The sequence below is a fragment of the Talpa europaea genome (assembly GCF_964194135.1).
Source record: "Talpa europaea genome assembly, chromosome: 2".
NCBI lineage: Eukaryota > Metazoa > Chordata > Mammalia > Eulipotyphla > Talpidae > Talpa > Talpa europaea.
The window spans coordinates 77,521,246-77,540,168 of record NC_140068.1 but is presented as its reverse complement, the minus strand read 5'-3'; the positions used below and the strand labels follow the sequence as shown (position 1 = coordinate 77,540,168).

The window sequence follows — 18,923 nt, the reverse complement described above, 5'->3', positions numbered from 1 at the left end:
TGGGATGATGGAAAAAATCTGGAATTTGACAGTGAACTTTGAATAAACTCAAAGCCACTGAATTAAAATGGTTAAAACTATAATTTTTCTATTACGTATGCTTTAACACAACAAAAATAAACATATAATTTATTTAAAATATTTTTATCTCTTTTATATCCCCTCCCCACTCTTTTATTTTTATTACCTCTTGAATAATAAGATCTGCAGAGCTCTGCATCCTTCGGCGTTTCACTGGAGATTTCTGTTGTGAATCTACCATGGCCCGGTAGGTCATTGTTTGTAATTCATAGTCCTGTATAAAGGAGTCAATATGATTAAATTAATTAAAACATAGTACTAAAGCGTCATTCTACAGTGGTTTGGCATAAATACAATCTAGTTTGACTACCTTAAATAAAGAAAATATTGCAAAACTATTTTTTTTTTTTTTTTTTAATACAAGCACTGGGTACAGTCAGAAGCGCAGGAGGGTGAGAGAATTCACCAGAGCCAGAGCGGGAGCAGAGCAGGCAGAAGGAAGGAAGCACACTGCTGAGGGGAGCAGCGGGCAGCAGGAGAGGTCTCTGTGCCATGTGGGACCCTCCTCCCGTGGCCGGGGAGCAGCCGGGGATCGAACCAGCACTGCAGAGGCTGCGGGCAGCTTGGCAACCCAGCGCTCAACCGCTGTGCCACTGGGGAGGCCCTGCAAAACTAATTTTTAAGAATTGATTCAATCCTGTGATTTTCCAGAGTTGTGATAAAATAAGAAACATTTAGGGGTGGCAGGAAAGTTCCTAAGTCTCTTTAGAAGCTCATGGAAGTACTTTGTTAAAACATGCTTCTCACTTTCAGGCTTTTTGTGGATCTGGATGGCTAAAGCTGAGGAATTGTAAAAGACTTCCAAAAGCATAGGAAATGTCCCCTAATTTGAGAAGTTAGAAATTCTTCCATGAATACTCTTTCAAAGTTAAACAGAAAAAGAAAAGGGAGGGAAGAAGGGAAAGAGTGGAGGGAGGGTGAACTCTCCAGCAAAATAAGAAAACAATTTCATACAACGCATTTATTCTGGTGGCGGTGGCGGGGCAGTGGGGGCGGGGGGCGGTGAAGCAGGAGGGGAGGACACGTGCACTGCATAGGTGTGTGACTTTGAGAAAATGAACAAACTAGGGTCAGTCATGTTACTCAGGTTTCACAAAGACTTATTAGTGAAGTGTCTACTTTCATTTTTTAACATAGTGAAATGACTTTCAAAGACCTTAAAAGTGCAATGTGGAATCCCATAACTGAATATTAAATATGACACAAGTAACTGAGTCATCTTACCTTCACTGTAGTTGAATACTGTTCTGCATATTTTTGACATTCATCCATTTTGCTCTGTTTCATTTCTATTTCAGATACCAGCATCTAAGAAGATAATAGTTTTAGAAGAAAAACAACAAGGAACTCTATGGTATTTATCTACTTAAGATAATCAAGATTTAATCAATATCCATATCACCTAATAGTATAACTCCTTAGCCTTTTGCATTTAATATGGAATTTGCCTTATGAGTAAATTACAAACTTCCATGTCATCACATAAGTGACCTGGGTTATGGGAGAGGGGGAGGCCACACAGAACTTCTATAGTAGAAATTGGAGAACTCCCTAGGAATTATTAAAAGCAGACTTAAAGTTTTTGATACCCATATATTCCTGATCAAAACAGAGCTAGAATTACAGCTTCTCAAGATGGGACAAAATCATTCAATTGTCTCTCAAATACAGTTGTTTAACTTTCTACCACTAACAATTTTTATTTATTTAGGATCCACTAAAACTATTCTGGCCATAATTACCGAATAGATTTCCATAACTAAAACTAAGTGATCATTAGGAATTTGAAAACTGTCCCAATATGCTACTTTCTTAATCCTTATGCTTTTAAATTACTTCCAAGAAATCAAAGTAAGGGACATATAAAGGTTTGGCTACAGAATTTTAACATTTATGATTTACTTCCCACTTCCTTTCAAATCGTTGCTGATTTTTCTTTTTAACAAGGGAAAGGATGATAAGGGTCATGACTGACCAAATGCAGACATAACCTTAGTGAAAGGAATTTCATTTACATACCTTCTGTTGATTCAACTGTGTTGCTAGGGTTTTACTATTTTCAGGCTGATTTTCTTGAATCTTTCTCTGAGTAGTTTCAACTTGCTGTATCCAGTCATCTAAAGGATGATAGGTGTCTCTGTAGTATTTCAGTGATTTGCCAATGCCTTCCAAGTCCCGTAACCTAGGAGAATAACAGAACAGTCATGGTTTCCAACAGTACTCATTAGGAAGCTGTAAGGTGTTGAGAAAAAGGGAGAAAAAAAAAAAAAACCTGTACTACAATGCACTGAACTTAACAAAAGGGGTAGTGTAAGAATTCAAGGCTATAGCATCTGAGGGCATATTTCAAGGGCATTCCATTCTGGTATGTATTTAATACAAATTTTTGCTCCTGGAATTATGCAATTTAGTAGCACTGATTACTCCAGGGACAAACCTAAGAAACTAAAACTAAAAAGCAGAAAAATTGGAAAATTAAGCATATTTATTATCAATCATCATGTCTTAAATATCTACAGCTTACATCAAATGGCAGTTCACTTTTCAAATAGTTCAGTGAATGGTTCAATATGGATTCACTGTACTTTTCAAGGGCTTTGGTTAAATACTTCAGTTTCAATAATTTACACCACTATTTTAAGTGTATTCATATATTTTACAGAGATGAGAAATTATATATTTGAACATAACTTTACCTCTCAGAAATAGTCCTATATCATAAAAGCATTTATTTATTATCAACATAAACATGAAAATGAATGAGAAGGTACACTCTTCCATTTCTTTAAGATGAGTCCTAAGCCATCTTATTACCTTTCCCTTTTTTTAAATTTCAGTCACAAGGCAAATTATTACAAGCTTTCATCTTCAATTACAATGAACATCAGTTTACCTCAATTTCTTTTCACCTCTTAGGTCTAGGAAACTGTTAAATCTAACCCTATTAAAAGTATGATCCACATGCTTATTGAGTGTTGGTTATTTGCATATTGTAAGTTGGTTATAATTATAGAAATATATTGTTTTTACTATCAGAAAAGGCAAGTAGATTAATTCTACAAATGCCAGTATATAGTGGTAATCTAAATAACACAAAGTTGAAAAATACTTACTTTGAAGTTAAATGTATGCTAAAGATCACATATAATAAAGAAATGCAATTAAGTAGAGTTCTTGCAATTAGGATTACTATAAATGGAAGTTAACTGTGAAACTAACTATATATATAGATATAAAAACAGCTAAAGTTTAGATTTTACCTAGAAGATTAGACAGACATAAAATCTGTGCTAATACAAACTAAAAAAAGGTACTAACCTGTTGTCAATCTGAACATGAACATTTTGCCACCTTTCAACTAATTGATCTGCTTTTTCTTTGTGCCAGTCAAAATCCAGATCCCGTTCTTTGTATGTTTTAAACATTTCATCACTGATGGTTTTAGCTTTCTGCAACTCATCCTCTAATGCATGGAATACCTCTCTTTTTTCATCTACCTCAGATCGCCATTGCTAAAAAAAAGTAATGGTGAAAGTTATAAAAATGTGTCAACTAGTCAGAATGGGGGGGCTGCAATTGTATGGGGAATATAAAAATAAAATTTATTATTTAAAAAAAATGTGTCAACTACTTAAAAGACAAATCACTTCTCTCATTTTATAATTTAAAAAATAACATAAAATCAGATAAAGGAAAAAATATCTTACATATGTAAAAATAATATTATATTGAAATTTATGAAATTGACAAAATTTGACTATACTTTGATCTAAAAATTTTTATAAAGTTCAACCTAATAGAATTTGCATATCAATGAAACAAAATATATTCCATAAACAATTTTGCTAACTTTGCCTTTTTGAACAATTATTTTTAAGTCTTCTAATCTTATTTTTTAAAGATGAATACATGATTAAAATTCACTGAGATAGCTTTTCACAAGTGTTTTTCAACAGCTTTACTGAGGGCTTAATAAAATAGAAGAACAGATACCTATCAGTACAGCCATCATTTTGTCTTTTCTTAGGTTAATCCTTCTACTTACCCTCTTGACTTGTTAAAATAACTTCAGCAAGATAATCTATTACAAACAATTGAACTTTTAGTTTCAACTCCTTTTACTGACAGCATGAAGTAATTGTGAAAAACCACTGCCACAAAAAGATTCAAACTTTAAATGAAAAGAACTCTCCTCAAACTAAAAATGACTGAACATACTTAAAGGAAGCTATGGTTATATACTGATATGCAATGGAATGAATATAAATGTATTCAAATAAAGATACTTAAAGGTTGATGTTTAAAGATCTAAATGCTAGAGAAATACTTTTAGAATATGACTTTGAAAAATATCTGGAAGATTCTTACCTTTAAAGTACTTATTAGATTCTCAATATTATTCTTATCAGCTATAACTGCTTCCTCTTCACACAGTTTAGTTTCATAGAGTTTTACGAGAGATTCTGCAGCTTGAGTGTTTTTTAACACCAAATTAACTGTTTTCAACCTAAGTAAGAAAATTAGACTCCTATTGGTTAACATTTATTTTCCCGTTACATAATCCTCAAGCACTATCATGGAACATGAGTTAACGTGTTTTTCATCTTAGAAACCTATTTGTGTCAGATTAATAAGATTAACATTCAGATGACTCTCTTATTAGACATCATGTGTCCCAACCCGAGCTATGCCCCACATGGTATTTAGCAATAGATTCCAACATAGGATGGTCTTCTTTCAAACCTCATTGAGGACAACCATGAGAAGAAAACCCTACAGAGTACAGTTAAGCTACCAATAAACTACAGCAAAATGTGGGAAGATGATACATTTGGCCCTAATCTCTGAGACACATTTTCTTTCACATAAAGAGACATCAGAAATACAGACAAATATTTAAATATATTTGCTATTATGACAAAGTAAAAGTATTAATATTCGTATCATGAATAGCATCTATATGAAAGTTTGACAGCTGTATGAAGTTAATTTATATTACAAGAATGGTTACATACTTATCTATGTAAGTGGAAGACATAGAGTAGACTTGGTTCATGCTCTGAATGACCACACTGAGTTCAGATCGTAAGGTAGGAGCTGATGGAGAGGCTACTGCTTGACTAAAAAATTCTTCACATTTATTTGTGATTGTTCCCAAATCATCCTTAAGTCGCTCTAGCTCTTTCCTTAATTTCTATAAAACAGAGAACAAACATAGTAGTATTAGGTTATCATCCCAAATTTTTTTTTACTTAAAATAATTTTAAAACATCTATTTTATTATGATCTTTGACCTAAAAATCTACACATTCTTTACTTTTTTTAATCAAAGAAACTAACTTCTATAATTAATAACCAGAGCGAAGTTGTAATACTAAAACTAAGCTTTATAAATAATAAAACTTAGTTTATAATCAATAATTCCCTTAATGCCCATATCCTGAGGCCCAAACAACTATATATTTTTGCACATAGCAGGTAATCACAAATTTATGATTTTCACTATAAGAAGCCCTTATAGTTTCCATCATTGTGGGTAAGAGTACCTGGTCCTGTGTTTTTACCTGAGTCAGAGTTAGACCAGAATTATAGATTCGTACTTTATTTACAATCAGCAATAAAATTATAATCTGACCTCACAAAATGAAAACCAGGCAAAGCTGAGTATAAGAAGTCACAAGAGTTAACAATGAGGTCACTGAGAGACAGTAATTTACCTTAAGTTAGTTTTTGTCATATTTATAAATCTCACCTCCTGCTCTGTGATTCTGAATACACTCTCGTGCAAATCATCTCTTTCCAGTGGAGTTCGAATCTGTCTAATTAACCGATCCTCACAGGTTTCTAATCGAAGTCTAATGTTTCGAACTTCAGAGATATAGAGATTATAAACTGACTCTTCTTGCTCCTCTGTGAAAGTAAATATATGTTTAAAAGAAGCTTGTTTATTATTATTAATACAATTTTTGCCTCTACATAGTATCATAAGAGTTCAAAATTAAATTCATATTTAACAAAAGTTAACTATACAATATGTTTTCCTTTAATGCCCAAGTCCAAGTCTAATAATTAGAAATTTCTGCATCATCCTCTCAATTTTGCTGTGAATCTAATTTTGCGGTCTTTAAAATATTAAGACTTAAAAAAAAAACTCCAAATTTGGTACATGGAAATATAACTCAATCTTTCTGAAACAAAAAGATTGTCATTCTGATTATTACATTGCAAAATCATACAACTGTTGAAAAGTAGATGCATTAAGAACTCATCAACTATCACACTATTTGGTTGGTATCATTTTAACTAGTCATTTAGAAATAAATGATGTCTCCTTGATCTTTCTATCTTAAAGATGTTTTCAATGCTCAAACAAGTGTCTACATATATAAGCTGACTGACACAATGTGCCTAAAACTGAGGTTCTCACTTAGCAGAAATAGCCTGGATTAAACAGCTATGGGGGAAAAAAGATAAGGGTTCCCATGCTTTACCTCTTTCAGCAGATTTAAGGAGTTCTTGGTAATACTGCTTACATACATTAACCTCCTTTTCCAGTTGTGTTATATCAGAGCCAGAAAATATTTGGGATTCCTGGCTATCTTCCAGAAAATCATCAAAGCGAGACTGTAGATTACTCAGAACTTGCTGATGTTCACCAGGTAACATTGTCTTTATCTATAAAAGACCAACAATGAGTGTAATTAAGTGATTTCAGTACTAAGACTTAAATTTCAATGTGATGGATCTCAGGTTGATCTCATGCTTTTTGCCCATTTATAGTAACAGTCATGAATAGAAGAACCATTTGAAACATTTTCTTCATTAACAATTTCATTTTAATTTCCAATTTCAAAAGGCAAGAAAAAGCAAGACATACATCTTGCTTCCCTCTCAAATGTAAGCATTGAAATACTTAATCTCCAGGTTCTGCCAATTCTTAGAAGGGGCCTTGTATACAGCAGGCACATAAAAAACATCCGATGAATTAGTAATAGCATGGATCTACTGTGCTCCTCCTATTTTATTGTAAATGCAAACTCCACCCCTCATGATAAGGTGTCCCACACTTTTGGACAGATTAGATTTAGTTGTAGATTTATACTTACAGAAGCCACATTGCTGGCACGAATTCTATCAATTTCATTGACAAGATAATGCCAGGATACCACACTCTTCATGTTTATATGAGATTCATGCCAGAGAGTCAGGACATTCTGATATTGCTGCTCTATTCTGCAATATGTTAAAGAAAACATGGACTGAGTCTTTTCACTCCCTCTGAAAACATGTTACAATTTTACTTTTTTGTTGGGAGGGGGGAATATTCCATGTTTACTAGTTTTAGATCCTTCTAATCCTGTGGGCCTTGACAAAGTATTAGTTGAGTGAGCCTTCAAAAACAGCTTTTTGGCTAATGCACACAAACCTGTTTGCAAAGTCAACAGCTTCTTTGTTTAGTGGAGGAACTGTGAAGCACACAGACGGGACCATAGCCTCATTCCCAGTGGGGCTGATGACTTTCCATTTAGCACGATGAGAGTTATTGGCCAAAATACATTCATCGTCTTTGAAAATGGTTATCTGGTTTAAAATATAGAACAGAATTAGCAAATCAGATGACTGTGAAGTAGTCTTTATCCACATGCAATGTCAGGGATTTTTTGTTATTCTGAGGTAGAAAAATTTTTACTAAGCAATAATATTTTACTTTAAATACATGAATAATGACAGAAACTGGTTGGTTGCTATGAATTATAAGTGCCTACTTCAATTTGTCTGTAGTCACAAATGGCTTTGATAGGAATAGAAGTTTTGAGTGGACAGTCAGGATTCCTTGGCTTCAGCTGAATTATTGTTTTTGCTCTCCCCATCAGGCTTGCCACCGTGCTTTTATATTGCAGAAGTTCTTCTTTCTCTTCCTGAGTAATAAATAGCAATAATTTTAAAAAATAAAAGATTGATAATTCTTATGGGACTTTACATAAATGTAACTTTATCCCATCCAGTCCCTGGCCATTTGGTCTAAACTATCAATCCCTCCCCACCCACTTTTGCATCCCTCTAACCTTGTTTTGTTAGCTTGTTTTTCCCTTGTTAGTATTGATCACTGTCTGACATACTAAATGTATTGATACTTATCTGCCATGGGTATTGTCCATTCCCTCCCATAGCCTGTAAGTACCACAGGGCAAGAATTCTTTTTTTCTTTTTACTATTTTGGTAAAGTGAGGTAACATTAGTTTAGAAGACTATATAGGATCCAAGATTATGTTTTCTCACCAAATTCACTAATAACTGTGCAGTCACCATCCACCACCCACTTGGCCCCAACAAGTTAGGGATTTTTATCTGTTTTATTCACTGCTCTATCTCCAACATCAAAAAGAAGGCTGTATCTAACAAGTATTTGTGGAATAGATTACTAAACAAACACATACAAAGGACACTGTGAAAGCATTTTAAAATTTTAAAGCTGTCACATAAAAAATACTTTTATTGTACTTGTTACCAAAAAATATTAAAACTGAGTATTAAATGCTTGATTGAATGAGGTGGAAATAAGATGACTGATAAAATATAAAGTTCTGAACATATAAAATACAATAAAACACTAATCTAATCCCCATTTTACATTTCTGATAAAAGCTTAGTACCATTGATTCCTGAACAAGGTCTTCCAGTTTGTGAATGCTGCTTGATCTATCACAGCTATATTTCCGCTGAATGGCATCCTTTAGATTCCGTAAGTAATCGGTGGCTTCTTTGGCATCACTGAAAAACTACAGAAAAATTCTGAATAGTAATTAAAGTATATTAAATGCCAGTAAAGCCCAGAGTTGCTGAGTTTGAAAACAGAGCCCTTTGTAGCTTCTTAATGAGAGAGACTAAAATCACAAACAACTTAATAGCATCCTTCCTTTAACCAAACAATTAACTTTTGAACTTCTATATAATTAGTGAATATTAGTGCCCAAAGTATGTCTATATTATGTTCTGGCCCTATGTTACTTTGATTCAATGTCTGTTTTACTTTGAAGTCCAAACAATTCTTAATTAGGAATGAAATTCCAAGAATACTTTTAAACTTCTAAAGAATCAGAAAAAATCTTTGTCATAAAAATATTTACTTGATAAGAAGAGACTTATTTATAAAATATTTTCTACCATTTTAATGGGCTTTCTAAAGGACTTCCTCTTTAATAGAATGCTTCCAATCTATCCAATAGGATTTATATCCCTTATAGCCTACAAAAAAAATCATTTTATTTACCTTATACATTACAAATGTATACCTTAACAATAAATTATGGAGTTCTTTTCTGTTAGCCAAAATTATAATACCATGCACTGAAGTTGTGACTGCATCGACATACCTCAAAATATGCAGTGTTCTCCTTTATGTGCTGCTCCACACACTGGCAGAGCTGCAAAATCCAGCTCCACTGGGTCTGCATTGCTGCGCGGTAGGCCTTAAAGATAAAATATATGTATCATAACCAACTGAGAGTAATAAACTACATAAACAATGCTTTTAAAGGATAAAGACTGCTTCCTAGATAATGAGACTGTTTTAACTGAATAACATAACAGAACTTGAAAATCAGGGTGATGAAACTAAGAGTTCTCAACTGCAGAGAGCCATCCTAAGAATTTATATATTGATTTTTAAGTGAGTCCAGAAAATTTCTTTTGATTCTTCTTGAAATATAGAAAAGGCTAACTATGGCCACTTTTTACATGAAAAAATATTTGACATGTGAAATGGATGCAAGATATCGCTGGTATTTAGAAAACCAACCATTACTCCTTTCCTACATAATCCTTATACCTACTTTGTGGAATCTTCAAATATACTTTCCTTTGTGACAACTTCCCTTCTTTCTTTTCTCTGAATTTATTATTACTAGATCATAAAATACAACTTCTGGTGCAAAAAATATGCAGTTCTGTGGTTTTCTCCTTGTTTTTGCTCCCAGAACTAGGCTACATTCTCTAGAGAGAGAGTGAATTATTTGTTTGGGGGTGAGAAAGGTTTAGGGACGTAGAGAGAAGGGAGTATGCAATCCCATATCAGTGTAATTCTAGAATTAGAAGAGTTATGACATCAATTACATTTGTTAAAAAAGATCTGTTTACTTGAATTTTACTTAATTCAAAGCATCTTTCATGAGGGCAAAAATTTTATATAAATGACATCTACTTCATTAACGAACCATAAACACTCTTTTATATTTAAGGCACAATTCACTGACTTCCAGAAGAGGGCACCCTAGATGCTTTAATGAATATCTTAAGTAAGCTTGGCATTTTTCTTTTTTTTTTCTTTCTTTTGTAAAAACTAATTTCTGTTGAGCTCTTCTCAATAAGACTTTAATGTAATTTACAATGTAAATAGGAAATCCGGTGTTACAGCATGATCATACTGAGTGAAGTGACTACAAAAGACTTACCATAGTGCATCGTTAGCTATTAATTTCTCTTTTCATATAAAACATTAAATTGTGTTGAAAACTATTATTCACATACCCACATTCACTAGATAGAATCATAACGGTAACTCTTACTTAATTTTATTCCTCAAGATACTTTTTGGTTAATTAGATTAACATTTCTGTATTTCAGATTCACATTCACATTTTCCATTCTAATCAAAATTCTAAATCCATAATCATATTTCCTAACAGCTTTCATCTCCCTACCCTAAAGAATACTTTTATAATAGCTTATCCTCATTTGAAAGTATATTCAGATCCTTCATTATACTAATTTCCTCTCCCTTACTCTTCTTTGTCCAACTTGCCCTTTTATGTGGCATTTTATGTGAATGCAAAACCATATATTTATATGAAAGATGGTCAAAAATAACATTTCCTAAACTCTCAATGAGACCTAGAATTTTACTAGTCTTTTGTATCAAAATGGCTTATTTTAACTAAGATTATCAGGTTCCTTTCTTCAGCTATGACAGTTTGAAGCTTGTTACATTTTAAGCATAGCTTTATTTTCCCCTAGCAGTATACCATGTCTATATTGATGTTTGATGTTCCTCAATCTCTTACATAAACCCCATTCACATTTAGAAAGTCTCTAATTCTAACTAGTGTGTATCAGGTCTAAAAAGGAAACACACCTCAACCATTAACACCACCAACACCACTTCATGGGCAATTTGGTAAATCCCACATCAATTTTCCTTTTCTGGATATGAAATATACACTGCATACCATGAGGCCTTGCTAGGATATTATTTCATACACCTCACAAAACCATCATGAATACAATTATTAAATTAAATAAAAGTAATATTCCATGGGAACATGCTATATATATCAGTAACTGTACCAAGTCATAGGAGTACATTATTCTTCTTATTCTCACTACAATTCTACAGATTGGACATAATTTCCTCCATTTCAGTAGATAAATGAGATTTAGCAAGTTACTCTCACTTGTGTAGCACTATACAATAAAGAAGAATTAAAATACCAAAGTTTGTAAAGTGAAAGTCCTTAACATTTTTCTTTAATACATCTCTGGCCACAGAGATGTAAAGTATGAATTATGAATAGGTGGCACATTGAAAGAAAGCAAGAGAAGCGAAGATAAGAATCAGTGTGATTTGCCAGCAACATCATTGCGTCGGGCTGTAGCAAAAATTTGATAGTTTGTATATTTCAATATATTAGCAATAAAAGAATCTGAAGGGTAATAATTAAATGTCAGTGTTCAACTGTAACTGTTAGACTTACCTCAATAGTTAATCTGGCGGGGTGGTTTTCCAGAAGTAGCTGCTCTGCTATTTCCTGAACTGCCTTAATATTTTCCTCCTTTTGATCAAGTTCTCTCATTAATTCCTAATTTAAGAAACAATAAAGAAGTATATTTAAAAAGAGCAGAACCTTGCACCATCTCCCTGGTGGTGCAAGGGGTTAAGTCTCAGCATTATGAAGCTATCAGCAGCCACTGCAGCACAAGTTTGATTCCTGGCTGACCTACATGGCACAGTAGACCTCTCCTGTCTCTCCCGCTGTGCCCCTCAGAAAGTTATTTCAGTCAATCCACCTGTTCTGCTCCCAACTCTGTTTCTGGTGAATCCTTCCAAACCCCCGCCCCCCACCCCCCAACACACAATTCTGGTGTACACTCCAGTTCTTGTATGCATAAATAAAAAATAAATGTTTTAAAAAATAAATAAAAAGAGCAGAACCTGAAATACAGCTCAAGAACTGTCACAAAGGCACTTACAGCATGGTAATCTTTTTTCCGAGCTACATTGGTATTTCTTTCACTCCAGTCATAAGCAACTTCCTCCTCTTCTTTTTCATTCAACCAAATAAGCTCAGTAGTTGCACGAGTCACAAAATTGTGGAGTGTATCAAGGTGCCGTTCCTGATTCCTGGATGTGTTCTTTATAAGAATAATCATTATAAGAATCATGATTTGCAAACAGAGATAAGAGAAACAGTAAATTTAAAACAGAAGGGGAAAAAAGACCCTTACCAAGAGTTTTGCATACAGACTCTCTAATCTGTGCAACTTTTCTGCATAAGTGAGTTTAAGAGGTGCTGTCATTTGGATCTATAAAATGGAATAAAAAGATATCAAGATTAGGAACCTTAAGGACTTTTGACTCCGCCTCAATCTATTTTTTGCTACTGGGTCATTATGTAAGGAACAAAACAATAGTTAACTAAATGTAATGCATACAGATTTAAAAATTCATATACCTCACTGATCTTAGCTTCTTTAAGGCTAGATTCAAATTCTTCAATGGCTCGATGAACATTTTTATGATTTTCTAAATGGCTTTCAACACTTGGCAAATCCGATCCCCATTCAGTATGGTCCAGCTGTACCTTCAAACAGAAAGACACTAGGTTTTAAAAAGAACCAGAGAGCAAGAAAGCCTGAAACTTGAGAAAAGTACATGTTTTTCTTTACCTGCATCTCATCGACCCAGTTTAAAAGGTCCTGAACAAATTTCATGTTGACTTCCTCTTCTGTTAAGTTTTGATCCAATAGAGAAGATTTTAGAAGGGGCTTTCGGATCTGCATCAACTTCAGAGTTTGCAATGAATTTGTCTCTACTCCTGAACAAAAATTTGGAACTAATCCCGATGGGAAACCAGGTGTGTAAGCTGGAGTGACAGATGGAGTTAGGCGGGAAGTCAGACCTGATGACAGACCTGATGTCACACTAGAAGGGGTCAGGGAAGGCGTTAAACTCTGGGTTAGCCCTGAGTTCAGATTGGGGTTTAAGGTCTGTGCAAATCCTGAGTTTAAACTTTGAGTAATTCCTGATATCATGAGCTTTGTCTGTTCCGTTGTCAGCATGCGTCCTTTGCAGTACACTGAAGAACATTCATTCCTTAAGGCCATAATTTCATCACGCAGTTTTGCAACCCTAAAAAGAACATTAAAAGGGTAAGTTATAATATGAAAGGCTTTTTTACAGAGTGAAGCCTAATACAAACAATGGACTTTAGCTCACAATAATGTATGGGTACTGACTCATCAACTGCAACAAATGCATCTCACTAAACCATGATGTTAATAATAGGTGAGGTAACGGGATGTATAGGAACTTTCTGTACTTTCCATTCAACTTCTCTTTAAATCTGAGCTGCTCAAAAAAAGGTTTTTCTCTTAAAAAATCATTGTAATCATATTGATGAAATTTGCATTCCTTTTTTCACTGCATATTATACTTATGTGCACTTTAAAGTATCACAAAGAACAAAATTTTACATTATAATGTGATTATTCTATTATTTGACATTTAGGATACTTCCCAAGTTTTTGTTACTATAAAATATTTCTGACATGTACAAAAACTTTTTTGTCTATTTATTTATATATGTTTTTATTTTTAGAATACTATAGATCCCTAAAGGTGGAGTTACTGGGTGAAATATCATTTATATTTTTTGTTTTATGATTATCCAATAGATAGATAATTGATTGATGGATTGATTTATAGAGAAATAGACAGAAAGTATATAATCCAAAAGTGTGGGTCTGCTAAACTTTAGCGGCCTGTTCGGCTGCCATTATGGTTACCTGCAGCTCTGCATTCCTATACAAGGTCAAAACTGCCCTTCAGAACCGATCAATCAGCCATAGGAGCCAAACCTTACAAGGTGTCTTTCATATCAATCAAGAGCAGAAAGCTTGATCACTCTGGGAAAGCTATGCATCAAGAGGTATGACTGGGAATGCCGGGGGGCCAAGGACCGATGTATGACAAGGGACCCCAGAAGCTGATCAGTGGAATGCCTTGTTGATAAGATTAGGACCATGGCCTGGGGTCTGGGGTCCAGTTTCGATTACAACACTTGGTCATCAAGCTGATAATATGGTCAGCAGCCTCATGTCCCCCTAAGCACTAGATAACATTCCTTAGTTTCACCCATCCTTTTCTCTTTGTCCTCCTAACACACGTAGCTGATGCTGTATGATTATTCTATCAATAAAAACAGCCAGGATCTTGCTCTTCAGCAGCATCCTGCATTATATAGCACAGGCTCCATGACTCCTGTGTTTTTGTCAGTGTGGTGTGCCCGACGCAACACAAAAGGTTCCCTTCCTACCCCTCAAGACCACTTCCCATATTCACATATTTTATATACATATATTTAGATCTCCAACATTTTGTTATGAGCATCTTCATAACAGAATAAAGAGAAAACCAGAAAATTGAAGTAAAAGATACTCTTTGTATTTTCCTTTTTTAAAAGTCATACATGAATATTTTAACTGTAAGTACATTAGTTTCTACAACATTAAAATTATATGTATCACAAATATTTTTCTATTACTTATCTCTGAAGAACAAATACCTACTTAAAACATCAAAATACACCAGGATTGATGAGACACACTTTTTTTTTTTACCAAAAAGAGTAAATAATATGTCAAACTCTACATTCCTGTCAATGAGTGACAATGAGACAGTTATCTACAAAAGAGCATGATATGAATAAATAGTGTGCTTACCTCTGTACCAATTTATCTGCCTGATAATATTTTCCATCAATAAGAATCTGTACATCAATTACATGCTGGCGTAAAAGGGTCTCACATTCAAGTATATACCCGGCGATTTCTGCTTCATTCTGAAACTGCACCCCTGATTCTAATCTTTTAGAATCCTATAGTAAAAAAAAAAAAAACACCTCAATATTAGTTCTGTGAAACAAGTTTCGAAACTAGTCAAATAAAAAACTATAGATATTAAAACAGGAGGCTATTTGAATTTTCTGTTTTTCCTTTTGGTTCAAAAATATGTTTTCCCTTTGCTCATTGTCCCTCAAGACAGCAGACAGTAATCATACTTTTGAGCAAACTCAAAGTTCCAGTATTTGATATCCAGTCAACAACTAACAAGAAAGGCCAAACATTATACAATAGCTTCAGTGCATCCAAACACACGGACCCTTCCACCACAGTCTCAATGCTCTTAAAATTAACTTACAGACTGGAGAGCATTTCGGGCAAGTATCAGTTTGTCTTCACAGATGACACTGTCCCTCTGAACTCGGCTGGCAATCTGCTGCAACATTTCCAACCTAAAGGAAGGGAGAAAACAAAAGAAAGCTTTTCCCTTTGAAGTCACATAGTTCACGATCCCTGAAAAATACTGCCCACCAAAAGTAAAACACAATTCCACACCATTGATTCAATACCTGTGCCCATCAAAGGATTCATTGCCAAAGCTAATGCAGGAGTTGATCAAGGTTGGACAATTAACCGAGAGAAAATTTTCAGTTGAATCAAGACTGGTTCGCGTGCTGGTAGTGTTACTAAACACAGAATCACTGCTGCGGTAACTGTAACTACTACTATGCATTTTTATTCCTAAAATGATATTCTTTTTTGACCATTAAAAGTAGACTAAACAGTAGATTTGTACAAGTTCTACTTCTAAGAGTGAAAAGTGGCAGCTGAATGTTACAGCTTTAATGCCTCCTTAAATATGCTCCAACATGCATATTCAACACACAGCAAATAATATGCTGATAACTATTCTAAAGAATCTTGCCTAAAGTCATGTGTTTGCCAGCTGAGGTTTGCCTTTTGTAAGTCTGCATTAAAACCCTACAAGTATGGACAAGGCAGACTGATTGGGCGTCACTGAAAATGATTTGCCAAATATTTTCACCAAGAGTCATCCGATCTCAACCACCTGAAAAACAATTCAAATGCCTCACTGAAGCATAGGTACAATGAGTAAAAGTTATTCTAGCAATACCAATCATGGGCTAAAAGCAAAAAATATTCAACCACAGCCTGACTTTGTAAAGGGCCCTTTAAAAAGGCTCAGGTCTAAGCTGAATGGCACAGAAGTAAAAACTGGTGCATAAATGCAAATGAATAAAGGAGTTTTTGATAAAAAGCAAAGGACATTTCCAATAACCACCTGTCTTTGTTTATTAGGTGAAATTAACTGGAAAACTATCCATTTACCTTTCCTTACATGACATGCTCTCAATAATGTTACTGCTAATATTACTAGTCACTTTATATTTCTAATAAAGTGTTAAATAGAATAGATGCAATGTTTGAAAATTTAATTTGTCTGTGCTTGTTTTCTTTTCTATAGGTTACTACATGACAAAAGAACATTGGTTCTTTCTCATTTGTCTTTTACACACTCCCAGGTCACATAGCTATTATTTGCAATTAATAGCTTAAGGCAAAAAAAAACTTGTTACATCAAGAAAAATAAAGGCATCTATGCAACCAAGCTCCTAAAAATTTTCCTACCCCCAAAACTACAAAGCCAAACCGCTGTTTCTCCAGGCTAAAGGTGAGTATTTTTCTTTTCAGAAGACAAGAAAGGAGAAATTTGAGAGGGCCATGTCACATTAGTTAGTAAACAGAAAAGCACAAAATAATAATAACCACCTAAAATTCACTAAACAGGGGCCTCCTAACCCACATGGCACAGCAGACCTCTCCTGTCTCACCCACTGCCCCCTCAGCAGTGTATTTCAGTTAGATCCCCATGTTCTGCTCCCTATTCTGTCTCTGGTGAATCCTCTCACCCCCTGAACCTCTGGCCTACACCCAGCTCTTATATGCATAAATAAATATCTTTAAAAAATAAAAAAATAAAATTCACTGTACAATTACTATATGCCAGGATATTAACTCATCTTTTACATATATAATTTCATACACAAACCATCAAATATTATAGGAACTAATACATCCTGTTTATAAATGTGGAAACTGAAGTTTAGAGAGATTAATGAACTTATCTCAAGATTACATGGCTTGAAATTGATCTAATAATCTAATCCAGGATTGACTAGCTCCTGGACTAACTCTCAACCACTACATTCTTTAATTAACATATATTAAAATCCAGCTACAAAACTAAACTAAAAATCTACTCAGTATGCTTTTTTCTGGTGTACTTTCACATTATTTCAGATAACTAGCTTAGTACCTCATTTTAATCACCCAGAATTATTACCTCCTTAGTAGGTCTGTCCTGGGTATTTCAAACATGTTCTAATGTACCTATTATATAAATATAATATTATGCTTTAATAAGCACATAATCAGCAATTTAATAAAGCACTGACAAGTTAGACTTGCTCTCATATTTTCCACACATTATTTTATATTTCAAGTATTGAAGTTATATGTGGATCAGAGAATATGAGTACACAGAGGTAACAGCTTAAGCCAAAAAAAGAAAAACAAACCTCTAAATGTACCAGGCATTATGTTGCCTTCTTTTTTAAAAAAATATGTATTTACGTGTACAAGAGCTGGGATGTAGGCCAGAGGTGCCGGGGTGAGATGATTCACCAAAGACAGAGTGGGGAGCAGGAACAGGCAGATCTATTGATCTATTGAAAATGCACTGCGGAGGGGAGCAGCAGGCGAGTCAGGAGAGGTCTGCTACACCACGTGGGTCATCTCCCTGGCCAGGGATCGAACTTGTGCTATAGTAGCTATGGACAGCCTCATAGTGCTGATACTTAACCACTTGTGCCACCAGGGAGGCCTCTATGTTGCCTTCTGTTGGCAACACAAGGGACAGCAAAAAGAAGAACTTGCATTAATCAATGTCCTTCATCAAACAATCACAAAAATAAATTACAACCAAGATGAATACTACAAAGGAACTTAATGAGAGTTATAACCAACACATCTAAAGTACCCAGGAGACAATGGAAAGTTTCTTGAGGAAGTAACAGGAATGCCAAATCTGAGAACGATTAGCAGTAAAGAGAGATGGGAAGGAGGAAGGTGACTCCCATGCCAAAGGAACAGACAGTGCTAAGGTCCTGAGTATGGAGGAGGATGGCACCCTGGTACATCAGAGCTTCTGAGACAGCCAGTGTAGCTTTGGCTGCACTGCAGAGCAAGGAAGGTGTGGCATGAGAAGTCCTTAGAGGTGTACCTGACCACACTGCCCTTACACTGTCAGGCCCAGCCTCTGCGGAGCTTACAGCTTGTGAGGAAGAGGGATTCCAATTCCCAGGCACTATGAGTCAGGCAGTGAGTAAAGGACTATACATTGTCTATATATTAAGCTGTACCTTCCTGAGCGAGTGGGGTTAGTAGGAGAGACATAAAGTGTCAGTGATGATTTCATGGGATAAATGCATTCGCAGAAATAAGGCAGAAAAAGAATTTAAACCCACATCTACTAGTGTTTTCTAAAAGCCATCTCAACATCCTTTAAATGGAAATAGACTATATTCTGTCTGGTTCCACTGTCCTATGGAAAGAGTTATAGCCAAAAAGATAACCAAAAAAAAAAAAACAACAGAAAAAATTCATTGTTGACCTATGTCCAAGCTTCCAGATCCAGGCCACGG

At 34.7% G+C, this 18,923-nt stretch overlaps 1 protein-coding gene across 12 annotated transcripts in view; it reads right to left on the bottom strand.

The window, feature by feature from the left end:
- Window positions 1-18,923, bottom strand: part of DST (dystonin) — a gene marked incomplete at both ends in the record, with an annotated part of 433,522 nt that overhangs the window by 150,814 nt on the left and 263,785 nt on the right. For 8 of the 12 annotated variants that reach the window (XM_084229023.1, XM_084229019.1, XM_084229024.1 and 5 more), the window contains 20 exons: window positions 188-295; window positions 1,306-1,389; window positions 2,101-2,263; window positions 3,400-3,593; window positions 4,450-4,588; window positions 5,097-5,275; window positions 5,834-5,991; window positions 6,573-6,756; window positions 7,188-7,314; window positions 7,508-7,662; window positions 7,848-8,000; window positions 8,736-8,861; window positions 9,456-9,551; window positions 11,832-11,936; window positions 12,328-12,489; window positions 12,583-12,660; window positions 12,810-12,938; window positions 13,024-13,486; window positions 15,079-15,233; window positions 15,557-15,650. In XM_084229023.1, the coding sequence (XP_084085149.1) occupies window positions 188-295; window positions 1,306-1,389; window positions 2,101-2,263; window positions 3,400-3,593; window positions 4,450-4,588; window positions 5,097-5,275; window positions 5,834-5,991; window positions 6,573-6,756; window positions 7,188-7,314; window positions 7,508-7,662; window positions 7,848-8,000; window positions 8,736-8,861; window positions 9,456-9,551; window positions 11,832-11,936; window positions 12,328-12,489; window positions 12,583-12,660; window positions 12,810-12,938; window positions 13,024-13,486; window positions 15,079-15,233; window positions 15,557-15,650 (3,052 nt within the window). Of the gene's footprint in view, window positions 1-187; window positions 296-1,305; window positions 1,390-2,100; window positions 2,264-3,399; window positions 3,594-4,449; window positions 4,589-5,096; window positions 5,276-5,833; window positions 5,992-6,572; window positions 6,757-7,187; window positions 7,315-7,507; window positions 7,663-7,847; window positions 8,001-8,735; window positions 8,862-9,455; window positions 9,552-11,831; window positions 11,937-12,327; window positions 12,490-12,582; window positions 12,661-12,809; window positions 12,939-13,023; window positions 13,487-15,078; window positions 15,234-15,556; window positions 15,651-15,767; window positions 15,932-18,923 lie in introns of those variants that run through there. The other 4 variants (XM_084229020.1, XM_084229021.1, XM_084229022.1 and 1 more) reach the window with 3 other exon arrangements.